Source organism: Prunus persica, chromosome G5, assembly GCF_000346465.2.
Source record: "Prunus persica cultivar Lovell chromosome G5, Prunus_persica_NCBIv2, whole genome shotgun sequence".
Classification (NCBI taxonomy): Eukaryota; Viridiplantae; Streptophyta; class Magnoliopsida; order Rosales; family Rosaceae; genus Prunus; species Prunus persica.
In genome coordinates this window covers 14,455,793-14,474,554 of record NC_034013.1, presented here as the reverse complement: position 1 = coordinate 14,474,554, position 18,762 = coordinate 14,455,793, and the positions used below count along the sequence as shown (strand labels likewise).

General features: G+C 39.8%; 6 protein-coding genes across 9 annotated transcripts; 2 read left to right on the top strand and 4 right to left on the bottom strand.

Annotated features, from left to right (window-relative positions):
- Nucleotides 2,941-4,872, top strand: LOC18775650 (disease resistance protein RPM1). The gene has a single exon (XM_007209986.2). It carries the CDS (start codon nucleotides 3,228-3,230, stop codon nucleotides 4,806-4,808), a length of 1,581 nt encoding a protein of 526 aa, XP_007210048.2. The 5' UTR covers nucleotides 2,941-3,227; the 3' UTR covers nucleotides 4,809-4,872.
- On the bottom strand, nucleotides 5,389-9,864 carry LOC18777033 (putative pentatricopeptide repeat-containing protein At1g64310). Of its 2 annotated transcripts, XR_002271881.1 has the most exons (3): nucleotides 7,750-9,864; nucleotides 6,440-7,267; nucleotides 5,389-6,275 (listed from the first exon to the last, which is right to left on the bottom strand). XR_002271881.1 is itself a non-coding variant. In XM_020564832.1 (2 exons), the coding sequence occupies exons 1-2, from the start codon at nucleotides 9,398-9,400 to the stop codon at nucleotides 7,248-7,250; spliced, it is 1,671 nt and encodes a 556-aa protein (XP_020420421.1). In that variant the 5' UTR covers nucleotides 9,401-9,864; the 3' UTR covers nucleotides 5,389-7,247. The 2 variants fall into 2 exon arrangements, 1 of the variants encoding a protein (XP_020420421.1); XM_020564832.1 differs by having other exon boundaries at nucleotides 5,389-7,267.
- LOC18777872 (probable disease resistance protein RF45) lies at nucleotides 6,437-7,112 on the top strand. The gene has a single exon (XM_007208717.2). The coding sequence runs from the start codon at nucleotides 6,452-6,454 to the stop codon at nucleotides 7,097-7,099; it is 648 nt and encodes a 215-aa protein (XP_007208779.2). The 5' UTR covers nucleotides 6,437-6,451; the 3' UTR covers nucleotides 7,100-7,112.
- Nucleotides 10,830-11,778, bottom strand: LOC109949142 (circumsporozoite protein-like). Of its 2 annotated transcripts, XM_020563621.1 has the most exons (3): nucleotides 11,437-11,746; nucleotides 11,244-11,336; nucleotides 10,830-11,198 (listed from the first exon to the last, which is right to left on the bottom strand). In XM_020563621.1, the coding sequence occupies exons 1-3, from the start codon at nucleotides 11,528-11,530 to the stop codon at nucleotides 11,047-11,049; spliced, it is 339 nt and encodes a 112-aa protein (XP_020419210.1). In that variant the 5' UTR covers nucleotides 11,531-11,746; the 3' UTR covers nucleotides 10,830-11,046. The 2 variants fall into 2 exon arrangements, with proteins under 2 accessions (XP_020419210.1, XP_020419209.1); XM_020563620.1 differs by having other exon boundaries at nucleotides 10,830-11,336; nucleotides 11,437-11,778.
- Nucleotides 12,043-14,821, bottom strand: LOC18775979. The gene is made up of 2 exons (XM_007210148.2): nucleotides 13,655-14,821; nucleotides 12,043-12,430 (listed from the first exon to the last, which is right to left on the bottom strand). The coding sequence occupies exon 1, from the start codon at nucleotides 14,655-14,657 to the stop codon at nucleotides 13,659-13,661; it is 999 nt and encodes a 332-aa protein (XP_007210210.2). The 5' UTR covers nucleotides 14,658-14,821; the 3' UTR covers nucleotides 12,043-12,430; nucleotides 13,655-13,658.
- On the bottom strand, nucleotides 14,938-18,340 carry LOC18777601 (histone deacetylase 6). Of its 2 annotated transcripts, XM_007209042.2 has the most exons (6): nucleotides 17,709-18,339; nucleotides 16,774-17,214; nucleotides 16,493-16,635; nucleotides 15,774-15,864; nucleotides 15,542-15,678; nucleotides 14,938-15,371 (listed from the first exon to the last, which is right to left on the bottom strand). In XM_007209042.2, the coding sequence occupies exons 1-6, from the start codon at nucleotides 18,243-18,245 to the stop codon at nucleotides 15,317-15,319; spliced, it is 1,404 nt and encodes a 467-aa protein (XP_007209104.1). In that variant the 5' UTR covers nucleotides 18,246-18,339; the 3' UTR covers nucleotides 14,938-15,316. The 2 variants fall into 2 exon arrangements, with proteins under 2 accessions (XP_007209104.1, XP_020419208.1); XM_020563619.1 differs by lacking the exons at nucleotides 14,938-15,371; nucleotides 15,542-15,678; nucleotides 15,774-15,864 and adding an exon at nucleotides 15,871-15,974 and having other exon boundaries at nucleotides 17,709-18,340.

Genomic DNA, 18,762 nt, shown 5'->3' with positions numbered 1-18,762 from the left:
AAATACAGCTCTAAGTGAAATAGGCTGGTCCAAGGTTTGCAGGGGTTGCTTTCAGCCAATGGATCCATCCAGATTTTTGTAACAAATGGACTTGACAACATGATTGTGACCAGCACAACCCAATTTGCTAATCCTTAGGCTATAAGATGTATACATATATCTATAATGCATGTATAGATAAGCAAATAAGATCATTAAGAAATTAATGGTCAAACTTTTACTAAATAAAAACATATTTGAAATACTTAAGCAATTACCATAAAAAGGAGGTATGCTGTAAAGAAAACCTACATGTATAGCCTCCCCAACTTGGCGGGGCCTTGATAGTGAAATGTTTTCTTGGACTATTTTGTTGTTAGTCCCAATCACTCCCAACCATTAATCTTCCCTAGGATAAGGGCTCCAATTAATTTCCAGTTTCTGGTTATATATACATACAAATTTCCATATTCTTTTTTTCTTTTCAATTAATAAGCTCGTTTGCAACTGCTTCTTTATAAAACACTTTCGCTCATAAGTGCTTCTAATAAAAGCACTTTTATTATAAAGATGTTGAAATTTTCATAAGAAATCCAATTGTTTCATGGAAAAACACTTAGGAATGTTTTCTGAAGAAGCACAAAGCATGTGCTTCTCTTGAAAGCGCTTCGACCTAGAAGCACTTCTAAACTTTTCTACTAAACAATGTAAGAAATGCTTTTGATTGTCAAAAAATACTTTTAGCCATTTCAGAAGCACTCACTTATCTTTTCTTTTCTTTAGCTTCTTTTCTGAGGGAGACTAAGGTTTTTGAAAACCTGCCGGGATTCTCCACATACAAACCATGTGGCTTATGGGGCCAATGGAGGAGGTGCAATACCTAACTTGAATATTTTCATATTTAGTTATGGAGCCATAATCATTAGAGCATTTCTTATTGGCCGATACTTAATTCGTTTTATCATTCGTTGGATTATTCAATTAGGTTGAAATACTATGCATGCTTTTTAGGATGGGAAAACACTATTTTGGATGAGTGTCCATGAACCTTTTTCAAGTTTTTGAAGGGAGACGATGTTTTTGTTATATCATCAAATCCATTTGGTCAAATGGGTAAAGTAGCTATCAGCCGAAAAAAGAAGAAGAAACACACAACGTTGTAGGGCTTGCTTGCATTCTGTTGACAAAGATAGAAGGATGGGATGGGTGTAATTTGAATGAAACATAATTTTAGTTAGGGTAATCAGGTGCATGAACATGATCCTAATAATGGGCTGCAGTTGATAGAGCTGAAAAATGATGAAATTGAATCCTAAAGATCATCAATCAAATGAGGGATAAAACCTAAAGTAAATATGTTCGGCTTTCTACTCAACCCTTTCTAATCAATCATTTTCCCGACAAATAGTTATGTTTGACTTTCTATCCAACCCTTAGAGCAAGTCCAGCAGCTAAGGCTGGACTCGGACTGGAGGAGGTTTGGGAGAAAAAGGCGTTTCTAGCAGTAAAAGGTAGCCCGGGCAAGAGGTGGGGGCCACCAAACTGGGCTGGCTCGAGGTGGAGTTTGGCCCGAGCGCGAGCTCGAGGGTTGGTGATGTCATCGCTGGCGTCAGCCTCGCGCTATATTAGCCGCCAACGACTAGCTTCCGATCTGATTTTTTCCTTCAATCCAACGGCAGTCAATTTTTCTGCAATAAAAAAATGAAAAAAAAAGAGTAAAAACTTTTAAAAAAATACCAAAAAAATTACTGAATTTTTTTTCTTTTCTCTATACCTTATTTCCATTTTCAATATTTAAGTAAATGTCTTTGTCCTTTTACTTTCATTTATTTTTATATTACTCCATTTACTTAAGTTTACAATGTAAATAAGGAAGTACCCCCCATTTGAATTCAAATAAAAATACTAGAAAATCAAATTCCCACCAAATCAAAATATGAAAAATCGGTTTTAGTGCAAAATACGATTTAGGCTAAAAATGATGGCTCATTAAGTCAATATATACTTCATATTAAAATCTCATAAAATCAAGTTTTCTTATTTGATGTGTAAGGAATAAAAGCAGCCAAAAATTATCTTGAGAAAATGATTATTCCGAAAAACCATTTTTCATACTTAGCCAATATTGCACATCCGCTAAAAAAATTATGGGTCCGCCCGTGTCTATAAATACCAACCAATACTCTTCATTTTTAACACCAAATCCTCATACTTTTTTTTTCTATAAATACCAACCAATACAACTAATAAAATAAAATCTTATCCGATATGAATAGTATTGACACGTAGGAACCAAAAATCTTATCCGAAAATATTATCCAAATTAATAATTTAAGTAAAAAAAAGTTGTGAAAAAATAAATAGTAATTGCCCTTAGCCATGGCAATGGGTGGAAACACAAAATACTATTTGCAAGGGCAACTACTATTCACGTGAATAGTGGCTGCCCTAGCTCCCCCCCTTGCCATGGCTAAGGGCAAATGAGTGGAGTTGCTCTTATATAAATATATATGTTGATCCTTATACTCAGTTTTACAAGTTTTTTTTTTACAAGCGATTGGAAAAGGGGAGTTTTATACAAACATTCATTAGGTGCATAGAGTTTCGAACTTCTACCCATTTAGGTGGAGATGAAAAAGTTTAACTAACTGAGTTATACTCCATTGACAAACTCAAATCAAAATAATAGAATAAGGCCAGTTTTTCCTCTCAAATGCAAGGGCCATACAGGGCCATGGCTGGAGCTTTGCTGAGTCTGGGTGTTGTGGCCTTTAATAAGAACCGCAATGGGCCTTATGTTGCATGACAAGAAGGCAGGCCGGCAGGGTAGCCATTGAATGAAATAAAATGTTAATTCATCTTCTCTTTACATTTTATTACATGAAATTTCTTTATTAAATCTAATTTTACAAATTATAACGAGTCTCTTGGCATTTTCTGCAGTGACAAGAGCTTGGCTGTCGTAGCAAGATGTGGGGATTTGTTTGTATATGTAGGCAAGAAAAGCAGGCTGCTTTCCAATTGGCATACAAAGCTCAACCATCACAAAGTCACAACATGCATCATTGTTAAAACTCTTCGTAGTTAAACAAATTCGGAAATATATGCTTTGTGTTGTCCGCCACCTCTTGTTGCTGTCCTCGCAAACGGCAAAGCATATTAACTTGTACTCTTTAACTTAACCATACCCTATAACATTATATATTTCTTTCTCTTCTATGTATGCAAAACACAGTGTCTAGAACTCTATGGCTAGTTCAAATGCCATAGAAGGAGAGATGGAAGAAACCGAAAATTCCCAAGAAAACGAAGAAGGGGAAACATCGGCTTCTTCTTCACCTCTTCCATTGCAATTATGCTACAGAGATTTGCCTGATTACCTTCAAAACTGCTTAATGTATTGTTGCATCCTCCCTGATGGCATTTCCAAAGGGAAACTTATTCGGTTGCTTGTGGCCCAAGGACTGATACAAGAAAAAGCAGGGCATGTTATGGAGGATGTAGCTGAAGAAAACATATTTGAATTGATAAGCCAGGGAATGCTTCAACTCAAGGAGCAACAATCTAGTGTAAGGACTAGATTGCAGGTCCCCTCTCCTGTTCGAAAATTCTGTGTTCAACAAATGGAGGAAGGAGATGTTGCAACCTTTCGGGCTTTCGTTTGTTCAGACATCACAGAACAGTTAGCCCACTTGAATAATCATCAACCTACTTCTTTATTCCTGCTCAGGAAAAATCTTTCTCAAGACGATGGTAACTGGCTCAAGTTTAATGGTGCAAACTCTTTAAGAGTGCTAGATCTTGAGCGTACCAAAATCAAAAGGTTACCAGATGAAGTGGGAGATCTGATAAGCCTCATCTATCTTGGCTTGAACCACACTGATATAGAAGAGCTTCCAGAGGGACTCGGCAGATTAAAAGCCCTACAAACTTTCGATATCAGATGGTGTGGGCATTTAACAGCCTTGCCAGACCAGATACTCAATCTTGTCAGGTTGAGGCACCTCAAAATGTACAAGAACTGGTTCCAAAATGTTCAGGGGGTGAAGCTACCTCCAGGAATAGGAGGAAGCTTCGCAAATCTTCTGACCCTTACAGGGGTACATGCTGGTGGTGGAATTGCAGAAGAATTAGGTAACCTGATACAGCTCAGAAGACTTGGAGTGATGGATGTGGCTGAAGAGAATATCAGTGAGCTACTTGCCTCCATAACTAAGATGTCTGGACTTCTTTCCTTGTCTCTAGAATCAATTCACACCTTCAACGAGGGAAAACTTGTCCTCCTGGATTCATTCTCGCCCCCACCATTTCTTCAAAAGCTTCGCCTGGAAGGCGTCCTAGAAAAGCTACCTTCTTGGTTTGGTTCCTTGGAAAGGCTAACAAACTTGAGATTAGGATTCTCTCACATGCCTGAGAACCAGTTTTCGGTACTTCAACTGCTACCCAACTTGAAAAATCTAAGCCTTTGGCATGCTTATGATGGAAAACAAATAGGAAAAGAGTTCTGTAGCGCTGGTGGGTTTGCCAAGCTCGAGGAACTCACCATTGCTTCTCGTGTTCTTGAGGAGTGGACAGAGCTTGAAGAGGGGGCACTACCTAGCTTGAAATACCTCTATGTACGCAATTGTCTGAGGCTGAGGATGTTACCTGAAGGCTTGCAGTTCCTCACAACACTGCAGCGTTTGGATTTGCTGCCTTTGCTGCATGATCATGCAGAGCGTCTGAAACCTGATGGTGGAGAGGAAAACTACAAAATTAGCCACATTCCAATGATTAGATTGATGACCACGTCTATGGTGGAAGAACTCGTTAAAGCTAAGGGAGAGTGATGACCACGTCTATGGTAGAAGAAGTCTTTAAAGCTCAGGGAGAGGGATCCCCATGTGGGTGAAATGATAAAAGTCACAAGCTTTCTAAAATAATGTGTTTCTCACACAATTTATCAAGCCATAAAAGGAGTTGGTGTTTTCTATTATGTATGCAATTTTTAAACTTTTTTTCGTTTGTAACCATCAGTTAGATAAATGTTGAGGAAAACAGATTGATGTTTGTTAGCCGATTTGTTTTGTTAAACTAATAGAGTGATTACAATTTACAAGTTAGCTATCTCTGGGCTTCTTTATGCATCACCACAGAGCTGCTTACAAAACCAGAAGGTAGAACAAGCACTCAACAATCCCATATTGCAAAGCATTTCAATTATCTAAAAAACGAAGAAGATTTTGACCATACAAGAGAAAATGCATTCTCAAATTTGTGGGTTTGAGCGTGGGCTCCAATAATGGAATTCCGAAGATAGAAGCTTTGGCTGGGACTTTACTCAAACAACTTACAAGCTGAGTGAGGATCATCATTGACTGCATAAAATCCAACGATTCATAAAACTGATAATTTCATAAATTTATGCACTCATCTTCTTTGATTTTTATTCACATGGAAAAGTTTATATTAAATCTAGTTTACAAGATCAGTGTGGAGGATTTTGTTTGTATAGCAAGACAAGCAGACTGTTTGCCATACAAAGCTCAACCATCACAAATTACAAGCATCTGTTACAATCACAAAGTCATATCATGTAGCATCGTTAGACTCTACATCGTAATTTTAGTTTGGATATATATGCTATGTTTTGTAGTATATGTCACCTTGTTTGCTCTCCTTGAAGCTTTCTTAGAAATTATTCTACAAGACTACAACACGCTGGACTTTAACATACCCTATAACATAAGGTCTGACGACTCTACCCATTATATATTGCTATCATCTGTTCTATAAATGCAAAACACAGTTTTTAGAACTCTATGGCTAGTTCAAACACCATTGAAGGAGGGATGGAAGAAAACAAAGACTCTCAAGAGAGTAAAGAAGGTGAGACATCAGCTTCTTCTTCATCTGTTCCATTGCAATTATGCTACAGAGATTTACCTGATTATCTTCTCCAATGCTTAATGTAATGTTCCATCTTCCCTGAGAACCACTGGATTCCGAAAGGGAAACTTATTTGGTTACTACTGGCCCAAGGACTGGTACAAGCAAACGCAGGGCAGATCATGGAGGATGTAGCAGAAGAAAATATATATGAATTGATCAGCCGGGGAATGCTTCAAGTTAAGGATGACCGCGCTTGCAGAGGGACTAGATTGCAGCTCCCATCTCCTTTCTGAGAATTCTGTCTTCACCAATTGGAAGAAGGAACCTTACCAACTGTTCGGGCTTTAATTTGTTCAGAGTCTTCGGACATCACAAAACTCTCATCCCACTTGAACAATCTCCAACTTCAACCTACTTCTTTGCTCCTGTTGGAAATCATAATCATTTTCGCTATGATGGTAATTGGTTACAGTTTAATGGTACAAACTATTTAAGAGTGCTAGATCTAGAAGGTACCAAGATTAAAAGGTTACCAGATGAAGTGCGAGACCTGATAAACCTCATGCACTCTTAAATAGTTAGTTTGTACCTTTTAATATGCATGCTAAAAGCACTACAAACTTTCAATATCAGATGGTGTGGGTGTTTAACAGCCTTGTCGGACGAGATACTCAATCTTGTAAGGTTGAGGCACCTCAAAATGTTCAAGAGCATGTTCCAAGATGTTCATGGGATGAAGCTACCTGCAGGAATAGGAAGCTTAAAAAATCTTCTGTCCCTCACAGCTATACATGCTGGTGGTGGAATTGCTGAAGAATTAGGTAACCTGATACAGCTCAGAAGACTTGGAGTGATGGATGTGGCTGAAGAGAATATCAGTGAGCTATTTGTCTCCATTACAAAGATGCCGGCTCTTCCTTCCTTGTCAATTGAAGCTAAACACGCCTTCAACAAGGGAAACCTTATCCTCCTGGATTCATTCTCACCTCCACCATTTCTTCAAAAGCTTCGCCTAGAAGGCGTCCTAGAAAAGCTACCTACTTCATTTGGTTCCTCGGAAAGGCTTACAAATTTAAGATTAGGCAACTCTCATATGTCTGAGAACTCGAAATTGGTACTTCATCTGCTACCCAACTTGAAAAATCTGACCCCTTGGAATGCTTATGATGCAAAACGAATGGGGAAAGAGTTCTGTAGTGCTGGTGGGTTTCCCAAGCTCGAGGTTCTCAGCTTTGCTTCATGTTCTTGAGTACTGGACGCAACTTGAAGAGGGAGCACTACCTAGCTTGAACTTCCTCCACTTGCACAGTTGTCTGCGTGCGGCAGAGGATGTTACCTGAAGGTTTGCAGTTTGCCACCACATTGCAGCAGTTAGACTTGTTGCCTTTACTGGATGATCAAGCAGAACGGCTAAAACCTGATGGTGGAGAGGAGAATTACAAAATTAGGCACATACCAAATATATCATTTATTACCATATCTATGGTGCAACAATTGGCCACCGGTAAAGAAATATAAAGATATAATAAAGTTTTGGAGAAGCTCGGATGGAGGGGTGAGCCAATGCCACTGAAAGGATAAAGTTATAAGCTTTCTGGTATATTTGTGTTTCTTCATACAATGGAGTCTGTATATCAGGCCATAAGAGGACTTGATGTTATAGATGATAAAACACGAAGTTAAGACAAACAAAACCAATTCAAGATTCCAAACCATTTTGCTTATCTCAGAAAGTAAGGGCCTTTTCAAATTTCAGTACTTTAAAAGAAATCTATCATTCGTATTCGTAGCAAAGATAGCTTGTGAATTGATGTTTATAGCCCAATACAAGGAAGATTTTGATGAAACAATAATTCACCCCAATATAAGGAAGATTTTGATGAAACAATAATTCACTACCTTTAATCCAGCTAAGCCCCGTTATCTTCCTCAGTTTGCCTTCTGTTATGTGATCTCTCAACTTCTTTGCATCATCCCACCTCTCATCGCCAGCATATATATTAGAAAGCATGACCCTATAAGCACCTTTCTCAGAACTACTCTCAAAGAGCCTCTGGGCTACAATTTCTGCCAGCTCAGAATTTCCACAGACATCGCAGCACAATAACAGGGCTCCCCAAATGCCGCAGTCCACTGGTTCTGGCAAGGACAAGATTAGATTGTAAGCCTCTTCCAACCCTCCTTCCATCCCAAGAAGTTTTACCATATGAACATAATGCTCTGTTCTAGGTTGAATGCAAAACTCATCCTTCATTCTTCTGAAAATTTCACGGCCATCTTTGACAAGGCCAGCATGGCAGCATGCACCAAGGAGAGCAGTAAAAGTATATTCATCAGGTTTTAACCCGTTTCTCAGTATCTCATCAAACATTCTAAAGGCCTCAGAGGCAAGTCCATGCAAACCAAGACCCAATATTAATGAATTGTAGGAAATAATATTCTTTTCTGGCATGATCTCAAACACACGAGTCCCCATGCCCAAGAAACCGCACTTCGAATACATGGCTATTAGAGCAGAGGAAATCATGACATGAGATTCAAGTCCATGTCGAAGAACATAAGCATGTATCTCACAGCCAGGCCCTACATTTGCTATCTGAGCACCAGCAGCCAACACACTGGCAATCAAAATGGAATCAGCCTTCTTACCTTCCATGTTCAAATTCTTGAAGAAGAACAATGCCTTACCATAATCCCCAGACTGTGAATACCCAGTTATCAAAGCAGACCATGTAACTAAATCGGGCTGGAACAAACCACTAAAAACTCTATGTGCAGAGTTCATACACATGCATCTTGAATACATGCTCACAAGTACACTGCTTACATGAGCATTAGAATCTAAATTACATTTCAAACAAAGACCATGTAGTCCTTGGCCAATAGTTATCAAGCTGGAATCCGATAAACCCGAAAGCAACCCAACAATTGTGTATCCATCCGGCATCATCTCCATGCTTCTCATCTCACTAAACAGTTGCAACCCTTTGTCCCAACGTCCACAGTTTCCATAACCTGAAATTATAGAATTCCACAAAACCAAATCCTGCTGTGGTGTCCCATAAAACACCCTACTTGCTTTATCAACAAGGCCGAGTTTTGAATAAGCTGTAACAAGTGCACTGCTACAAATAGAGTCCAATCCTAACCCTGAAACTGTTACTCCACAATGGACAAGCTTCAGTCCTTCCAAATCAAAGCTCTCAGAGCATGCACGTATAATGCAAGCATAAGTGAAGTTATCAGGTTTGATTTCGGTTCTAAGCATCTTAGTAAACAGAGAAAATGCTTCATCAAATTTGTGGGCTTGAGCGTGCGCTCGAATTATGGAGTTCCAAAGGTAGACGCTTTGGCTGGGACTTTCATCGAACAGCTTACAAGCAGAGTGAAGGTCACCATTGACTGCATAGAATCTAACGATTTTAGTTGCATAAAATGGGTCGTGGGAGAGATGGGTCTTGAGAATCAAAGCATGCAACTGCTTGGTTCTTGATAAAGATAAATAAACCTTGGAGAGGTCCAAGTGAAGCAAATGGAAATGAAAGAACATAACTTTTAAGTTAGGACATCAATTTTTGACACATGGGTTCTGATAGTTTTGTTGAAAATTGAATATGATAGCTTATATGGGAAGAACTCATATGTTCTTAACAAAAGAAGAGGAAGGCATTAACACTGGAACTTGCCCAGAATTCTCAAATGAGTGATACTCACATTACCAGTTGGATTGCAGGTCTCAGAGCTAAGGCTTCAGCCCAAGCAGAAAAGAGATGAAACCAATCTAGGAGGGGACGAACAAAATACTTATGGACTGGGAAACAAAACTCAAGGAGGTGGTTGGTTACACAACTCGAGGAGATCAACAGAAAACACTCAATGAGAAAGTAACAAAACTTGAGGAGATATATGGATATACAGAACTCGAGAAGATGGATGCCCTGTTGCCATCTGCATGCTAATAGAAATTTGAGGAAACACAAAAGGGAAGGAGGGGAATGAGAACTGAACAAGTTTTTGAAGCACCGAATGAAGTGGAAATCAAGAGGATTTATTTAGAGGCTAAATTGGGGCAGTTTGTCACACGCCGTCCAAAAATAGTATCGCCGCGCGGCTATACTATTAGTATAATAAAAAAACCTCCGCGCGGCTATTTATGTTATAAAAAAGGGACCGGCCTGGCGCTGCGCCGGTTCGCCACGTGTCAAAACTGTATAGCCGGGCGGCTATTTATATTAAATAAAAACCCGACGTATAGCCGTGCGGCTATACTATTTTTAAAAAGGACCCGCCTTGCATTTGAGCCACGTGTCAAATAGGTATAGCCGCGCGGCTATACTACGGCAATACTCTTCAAGTGAACCAAATGGAACTGAAAGAACATAATTTGACACATGGGTTCTGATAATTTTATTTAAAAAGTAGAATTTTCTTGCGTAGATTGATTTTCCAAATGAAAAAAGATGCATGGCTAATCATGCAGTGAGTGATGGAGGAGGGGCAGGGGGAGCAGACCATATCCCAAAGGAATTTCTGATCGGTGGGGGTGGTGGCCTTGTAAATTTTCTTGTTTGTTGCAGCCTCCTCAATCTCAGCAGCACTTGCCTGCCTTTTTTAAGGTTCATATTTTGACATCCAAAAAGCAACCTTCTCTTCTTGAAGATGTGTATCTTGAATCTTTACTGTCAGGCACAAAAGCTGAAGTGCTCTGCTTACCACCTTATTTCATGCCACAAAAAAAAAATCGATTCATGCGTACACGAACGCTAATACATGGCGGATGAAATTCTCAAACCCAATAACTACTGACATGAAAAACCATTACCAACTGGAACAAAGGCAGAAGTTGCTACAAAATCCCCCAAAACAAGCAACACGGCGGCTGCAAGTACTGTAAATTTTGCTGGAAAACCATTCATTTTCTGAAACAGAACCAACAACTTATAGTTGTTGCGAACTGTAAATTCTGTGACATGAAGAAGGCACGAGGAAGCAAGATTTATAGACGATACTTTTTATTACAGATACTTGTATAAATTTGGTGCTAAATTAATGGACTTGCAGATGAGGCAACAAGTTAAAATACAATTACTTGCCTAGGGAATAGATTAATTAAGTACATATGATGAGTAATGCTAAACGCACTAAATTTATTCATCAAATTTGTATACCAAATGATGCGGTACTGTGTAACATTACTTAGGATTCCGGAGAGTAAGTATCGTTGAATGATGGCGGAGGTGGTGATGGTGGAAGAGGCAGATCAGGACGTCGGAAGTGCGGAGGGAAGTTTTTGGTGGGAGAAGGTGGCTTGGGCCCTTTCAATGGTCTTAGGTTGCGTCGGATGGGCACTATTTTCTTGCCAAAAATGTCAGTTTGACATGATCCAAAGCTACCTTCTTTTCTTCCAGTATTTATCTTTCTCAAGCCATCTCTTGTACAGTCAACATGCGACAAAGTACTCTTCACAATACCTTGATCAGCTTCAGCTAGCCATATAAAGAAAATCACAGCAAGCAAGCAAGAAATTAATTAATTTAATTACCAGATAAAGCATAAGGTCATTAATGTAACTAGCTAATTACCTACCGCGAAGAAAAGCACATGTTGCTTGGAACTCCCCCATGAGAAGCAACACTAGTGCTGCAATAACCAGCATAAACTTTGCTGGAAAACCATTCATCGTCGGAGGTAGAAAGCAGAACCTTGCCTAGCAGCTTCAGGATATTGCCGTGTCCAATGAATGCTAGAAATATCCTAGTTGTTGAATTTGTGTAAACAAGTGGCTGGGAATGCACAGCCAAGTCCTATACGCAGCTCTCATACAGCCCAGCAGGTGTGGGGCTTAGCTATCGTGTCAACGTTGACTCTTTGCGATGAAGACAAGGGGAAGCAAGAATTATAGGCATTCTGTAGTTGGTTTGAAGAAGGAATTTTACCTTAGAATTTTGATACAGCCCATTGTATGACAATTCTCCTAACTCTAGGCGGCTTTTGACGAAGAAGCCGCAGTTGGTTTTTCTTCCTGGAAGCTTCCCTGTCCAGTGCTTTTGGCATTTCACGTTTCGTTTGCACTCAATTAAATTGCTTTGTAATCTAGATCTGAACAACAACACATTAGGTTACTAAATATGTAGGTTAGTATTCGATGTTGTTGCTCAGGAAAACTTGATACGCGGTCTTTTAAGTTCCTTGTGAAAATTGAAGAGATAATTATGGATTTGTATACTTGCAAAAATATTCAAACAAATTTACATACTTTGACTCAAGTCGCTTGTACAAAGACCAAATGGACTTGCAAATGAGGCAACAAGTATCTTCCCTAGGGAACAATGGGAACAGAAATAAACATAGCTATCCGGCCATCATATAATAAGCGGAGGAGGTGCAGTAGCACTCTGTGACTTTCGTAGATTTTTTGTCGGTGAAGGCGGAGAGGTTGTAACGATTATTCTTAGGCTGCGGATGGGCACTGTATTCTTGCTAACAATGTCACTTTGACATCCAAAGCTACCTCCTTTTCTTCCAATAATCTTTCTCATGCCATCTCTGCAGTCAATGTGCGACAAACTCTTCTCGCCACCTTCAGCCATAGAAGATCACAAGAAGCAAGAAATGTTAATAGACACAAAGTTTGATATATTAAAGGGAAAATAGTACAACCTCATGATTCTCTACAACATATGTAAATGCAGGATGCAATGTTAATAAGTGGTAAATCATAAAACTAGATCAAGTCAAAAGTGGGGCTCAGTCAACATGATCAACTTCAATGGAACTGATGCAGATCTCATCACTGGAAAGATATTATTACCATGAGGAAGTAAGGTAAAAGTTGCAGAAGAAACACCCACAAGAAGATATACTGCCACAACAGCTAAAACAAACTTTTCCAGAAATCTGCTCATCACGGAAGAGCAAGAACTTGCAGAAGGCTTTCAATTTGAAACCGAGATTTATAGTCTCTACTTGAGCTAAATTGTCTTTACGAGAGACTATAGTTTGTTTTTGTGTTTTGTTTACTGCGGGTTTGGTAGAAGAAGGATGGACTATGGTTAAATAGGCTAAGATATGATGGAGTTGACCTCGACGTTACATGTTACTTCCCTTGCTTTCATGGGAAGCACCGTCACCATACAGCGACACAATTGACTTCAATTTACAAAGGCTAAGATATGCTTAAATAACATGCTGACTGATAGTCTATAAACATCCTCAGTTTTGTAACTGTTAGTGGCAGAATTTCAATGAAATTTATGGTATTGAATAAAAGCCAGAATATTTATATTGGATGATATAGCATACAGCTGGCTTCTGTCTCTGATATGAATTCAACCCTTCCAACAAGCTGCTCGAAAAACCCAAAAGTCACAAAAAAGAAAACCAAGTTGGGAATCTGGCTTAAAATGAAGGGTTTTTAGCAAGTGGGGGTGGGCAGAAATTGTAGTCTAAAGCCTTCTGATGAATAGGACAGTCGATTATGACAACTTTACTTCTCTCTGATACTGTTTTAAGCACAAGTTGGGGACAAAACTATTGTTTAGTACAAGTTATATATTGAACTTTATCCTTCAACTTGATGTATGAGGATGCACCAGGACTCAACCAAGAAGCTCAAAGAAAACTCAAATATTGACACATGCCAACAATACAATGTAATAGTTAAATTTTTATCTATGCTGATTCAAACAGGAAAATTCATGCACAATTACATGGATTAGCATCAATAGACTGCCTAATGTCTAGCGAATGCTTCAGTAATCACAGTAATAGCTATCCTTAATCAAAGGAAGTAAAGAACGCCTACCCATTTAACCACTAAATGGCTTCCACTTATCAACATAACGAGCTAAGGAACGGTGCAGCATCTTCTTCCAAGCTTCAAGATCAGGCAAATCACCAGTAAGAGCAAGGGAGCTATCTTCCTGTCGATTCCCAAGGCCCAATACGAAAAGCTTGTTGCCGAAAACCCGATGCATAGCCTTCAATGTGTCTTCCATAACTACTTTCCCATCTCTCGTTGAGTCCTCAGCCTCCACACAACTACCTCCTACATTGACCATTATTCTCCCGCCTTTTCTCAAACACTTTCTGAGCATCTCCCAAGTATTTGGGTCTTGCAGCTCAGGAACCAAACTGCCTTTACGAAACAAATCCACCAAAATCCCTGAAAACCCATCTCTAGTGCTAGCTTTGAATGCATCTCCAACATGAATTATAAGCCTACCTGGATACTGTCTTTCCAGCTTTGAGAGACCAAAGTACTCTCTGCCCACAGCAATCACAGACGGGTCAAGCTCCCACCCATGAACCCCAACTTCTGGGTACAGCTCAAGAATGGACCTTGCGGCAGAACCCGCCCCGAACCCGAGAATTCCGACAGGTCCAGGAGGCAAAATCGGCGGCAATGTGGCGAAGACGTCAAAGTAAGTGCTGGTGAGGGACTTGAAAATGAAGGAGATGCTGTGGATGTTTCCAGGGTTGTCAAGAAGGAGAAGCCTTGAACCAGCAAAGGGGTGGTCAGCTCTTCGAGAAACTTCGAGGACACGAATGTAATTGTACCTGGACTTGAATTTGGCTAGGATTTTGACATCCTCGGCGGGGATGCCGTCGTCTTGGGTTCTGGTTTTGGGGGCCGGATGGTGGGCGGGTTGAGATTTTGGAATTAATGGGTGGAAGTAGATTGGCTTTGGAGGTGTTTTGGTGGAGAAATGGAGGGTTGGAGATGAGGGTTGGAAAGAACTTGGGAAATTTTGAATTGGGTAGGAAATCAACGGTCGAATTTGGTGGGGGTTTTGCAGAAGCGACATTGCTTATTGTTCTCTGTAGACTGTTTCACTTCACAGAGAGAAAGCAAAGAAAAAGAAAAGGGAGCATAATTCTCCATAATAGCGCCCATAAAATTTATATTATATTTAAGAAAATTGTTAAAATTTCTTTGAATTCTAGAACTGGATTGTGATGGGATTTACTTTTCTACTATACGGTTCAGCTTCTGGGGTCACCTGGCAATACTTCACGCAGTGTAGAATACCCCCCAAAATAGGGAAATTTTCCTTTTTAACTTTTCTTGTTTTGAGAATAAGAGAGTTTTCAAATGAACAAAATAACATATAATTGGTACATTCTGCATTCTGAGAGTCTACATAAACAATAAACTAGAAACACAGTGATCCTTTAGAACTATCTTAGAAGCTTTTATGCACAGTGTATTGACATTCGCCTGCTATCAATGTAAGTTCGGTTTTACAATGGGTGATTCTAAAACAAATCCGATTAGCAAGGGCATCACCGACTTGACAATTAGGATGGTGGCTAGTAGCCTATTCTAATTCCTCGCTAATTAATAGGATGCCTTTTCTAGAAATTATGCGGCTTGAACAAAGCTCTCTCTCTCTGCTTCAGTAAACATCTCATAGACAGGTGATACAGGGACATTACAACCAGAAGCTACAAAATTCCATCTGTGTCAGCAGCACGGAGGATGATTTGGTTTCTCGTCTTCCATCCCATCTGCATCATCCCTATATTAACAACCACAACTCTGAACATTAGAAGAGGGACAATAACTAAAATGCTCATTATCCAACAACTGAATCGCATTTTTATCAAGAGAAAAATCCTTAATACACTTTGGATACAAGTCTCATTGATATATGATTATTTTACTATGACAAAATATAAAAAACCTTACCGCATCTCAGTTTTAACTGCATGCTGACCAACAGGGTTGGAGAATTTAGTCCAATGCTTGTCTTCTTCAGGATCAGAATCATAATCCGCACCATCCCAAATGCGAGGCTTTGGTCTTTCTTCCATGTTCTCTTCCGCCTGCATCCATTGAAGCAAATGGTAAGGTTATAAGAATCAAGGAAAATGCTGAAAACCCTGGAAAATTATTGAATCAATTCGTCACTAACACAAACCTCCTCTGGAACTTGTGTTGTTGGTGGTGTTGTCTGGAAAGGAACGCTGGGTGTATGAGGTATTCTAGAAAGTTGATCTAGTAGCGTATTCCTGGGAAAGTAAACAAAAATCAAAACATGTATGATGAGAGAGAGAAAGGGAGAGAGAGAGAGTGTGTGTGTGTGTGTGGTATTCTAGAAAGTTGATCTAGTAGCGTATTCCTGGGAAAGTAAACAAAAATCAAAACATGTATGATGAGAGAGAGAGAGAGAGAGAGAGAGAGAGAGTGTGTGTGTGTGTGTGTGTGTGTTTACTGCAAATTAAATAGTGTGTGCGTATGTGTTTACTGCAAATTAAATAAAACAGTCCAGCATTCTAACAAATGTTTCCTAGCTAGAGATTTTACTGCACCATGCAATAAGTTCCAAAGAAAAGCTTGACAATGTTCCATTATATTTGCAAAGAGAAGCAAATTAAAGATGAGCTATTTCCTCTTTACATCATGATATGAGTTCTCTTAAGTTCAGAACCACTTCCTTTTACCAAAATTATACTAAAGCAATGCATATGGTTAGTAGATTTTTAAGTATTTTTCATAGTTCTAATCAATAGTTCAAGAATGCTTGGGGTAAGGTATAATAAATTTCAACTTATTAGTGTCAGTAATAATCACCAATTAAAAATTCAACTTAAAAGTAAACTGAATGACAATACAAGCCACTGGCAGCAACTAACACACCTTATTGCCTCCATCTCTTTAGGTGAGTTTAGGTTCTCCATGTTGGATGGGGGAATATGAAGAGTATAATCTGGACCAAAATACTCATAGTATTCATTGTAAGGCAACTTATTATCAGGTTCCACCCCAACCGCCACTGCTGTCTGTGCAAAGTAATAGATGCAATCATAAGGACGTTACATTGCATAAGAGTTGTTGCAAAAAAGTTCAGAGAAATAGGAGACACAAGTAAAAGATGTTAATGTGATTGCTAAAAATGGAGAGAGAGGCGAGAACAAAACCTCGTAACACCAGCAACGAGCAACATTCCGGATCGTATAACCTCCACCACCCAATACCATCAGAGGAACATTAAAAGATCTAAGGAAACGAAGACAATCTGCATGGCCTTTGACAGACAAGTTGAAGCACCCCAACCTATCACCAGACAATGAATCTGCACCACACTGTAGAACAACTGCATCAGGCTGATACATCTCCATGACTTTTTGGAGGATGGGCCGAAACAGACCACGAAAACTCTCGTCATCCATTCCATCGTTCAGTGGGACATTCAGCGCATAATTCTTCCCAGTCCCTGCCCCAACATCCTTAATGTGCCCAGTCCCAGGAAAGAAATCCCCAAATTTATGGAACGACACAGTCATGACCCTGTCAGTGGTGTAAAATGCCTCCTCAACTCCATCTCCATGGTGCACATCAATATCTACATAAAGCACACGCTGCCCAGCGACAATGACCAGATTACATATGCAAATTATCAAACAATGAAAAGGTAATTATGGCATACATAATACAACAAATGGGCAGAACAAAGATTTGACACTTAAACAGCATGTATAATCAGAAAAATAAAAATGGATAATTTCACAAATAAATATCACCCTTAAATTTTTATCAGATTCAACTTTCCTAACCCCCAAACTACTTGTTACCAATTAAGTGCAAGCAAGCATACAGCAAAACAAGCATATCTCAGTAACTAAAAATCACTAAATATAACGTAGTAATAAGCACAAAACATATATAGCTCAGTTACTAAACATAGCTCTAGTGTAAGTAAACAACGCCTCACAGAAACATCAATATCCTCAATCAGTAGCTAAGCTCATTGAAATTAGAACCAAAAAAAAAAAAAATCACCATTTCAATATATAATGAAATAATTTTATTTTATTTTTTTAAAACAAAAAACAAAAGTGTGGTTTATTATTACCTTGTGAACCTTGAGCAGCTCAAGAATGCCGAGGACGATATCATTGACATAACAGAAGCCGGAGGCCTCGGACTTCTTGGCGTGGTGGAGGCCGCCGGCCCAGTTGAGGGCGATATCGGCGTCCTGGCGGTTGAGCTTGACGGCGGCGCCGATGGAGCCGCCGGCGGAGGCCTGGCAGAAGCCGAATAGGCCGTCGAAGACGGGGCAATCCTCGCCGACGTTGAAGCGCTTGAGGTGGCGGGAGTAGGAGGACTCAGCGAGGGTCTCGGGGCTGACGGAGGCGAGGAAGTCGACGTAGTCGTCGGAGTGGAAGCGGCGGATGTCGTTGGGGCCTGCGGGGAAGGGGCGGTTGATCTCCATCCGACGATGGAGTCCGTAGTGGACGATTAGGTTGTGGGCCATGCGGATGCGGTGGGGCTTCATCGGGTGGCCTTGGCCATAGTAGTAGTCGCCGACGGTGGGCTCGTAGAAGTATGTCACTCGCCGCTTCTTCGCGTCTGGTCCGGACGGCAGTGACGCCCCGCTTTCCGACTCCATCTGATTCTCTCTCTCCGTCTTTCGCTCTCTCTCTCTCTCTCTCTCTCTCAGAGTCTTTCGCTCTTTCTATTTTTTTGGCTGTGAAAGTAAAATGGTTGCTTGGGGGCTGACCAGCTACGAACGACGGGTCGTTTCATTCACAATAGAAAGCAAAGAAAAATAAGAATAAAAAAAGCGGGTAACGAAGAGCCCAGCGAGGCCTGCTTAAGAAAAAGAAACCCAACCAACTCTGGAAATTGTCGTTTCGGTCGGCTTGCATTGGCAAAGCCTCTTACGTGGCTGGTTATGGCCCAAGATTGATACAACTCGAACCCATGATTTTTTTTTTTTGGGGTCGAAACTCAAACCCAATAAATAAATAAGCAAAATGCAAATCTTATTGAAGCCCATTACTAAATTGCTACATGCGTGCTATACAATGATGAATTTACTTTTTTTTTTTTAAATTATAATTTTTTCCAAAAGAAAGTAAATTTCATTAACTGGAAGTATTGATTACCACAAGGTTATTCATTAT

Bases quoted from the DNA above. Each gene is read 5' to 3' on its own strand.
- LOC18775650 (XM_007209986.2), top strand. From the start codon at position 3,228: ATGGCTAGTTCAAATGCCATAGAAGGAGAGATGGAAGAAACCGAAAAT.
- LOC18777872 (XM_007208717.2), top strand. From the start codon at position 6,452: ATGCTAAAAGCACTACAAACTTTCAATATCAGATGGTGTGGGTGTTTA.
- LOC18777033 (XM_020564832.1), bottom strand. From the start codon at position 9,400: ATGTTCTTTCATTTCCATTTGCTTCACTTGGACCTCTCCAAGGTTTAT. The intron at 7,268-7,749 runs GTAGTGAATTAT...CTCCACCATCAG, and splicing joins GGGGCTTAGCTGGATTAAAG to GTTTTAGCCGTTCTGCTTGA.
- LOC109949142 (XM_020563620.1), bottom strand. From the start codon at position 11,530: ATGAATGGTTTTCCAGCAAAGTTTATGCTGGTTATTGCAGCACTAGTG. The intron at 11,337-11,436 runs GTAGGTAATTAG...TTATATGGCTAG, and splicing joins AACATGTGCTTTTCTTCGCG to CTGAAGCTGATCAAGGTATT.
- LOC18775979 (XM_007210148.2), bottom strand. From the start codon at position 14,657: ATGTCGCTTCTGCAAAACCCCCACCAAATTCGACCGTTGATTTCCTAC.
- LOC18777601 (XM_007209042.2), bottom strand. From the start codon at position 18,245: ATGGAGTCGGAAAGCGGGGCGTCACTGCCGTCCGGACCAGACGCGAAG. The intron at 16,636-16,773 runs GTTTTGTTCTCG...TACTTTGCACAG, and splicing joins CTCGTTGCTGGTGTTACGAG to ACAGCAGTGGCGGTTGGGGT. The intron at 15,372-15,541 runs GTAAGGTTTTTT...TTGTTAATATAG, and splicing joins GCAGTTAAAACTGAGATGCG to GGATGATGCAGATGGGATGG.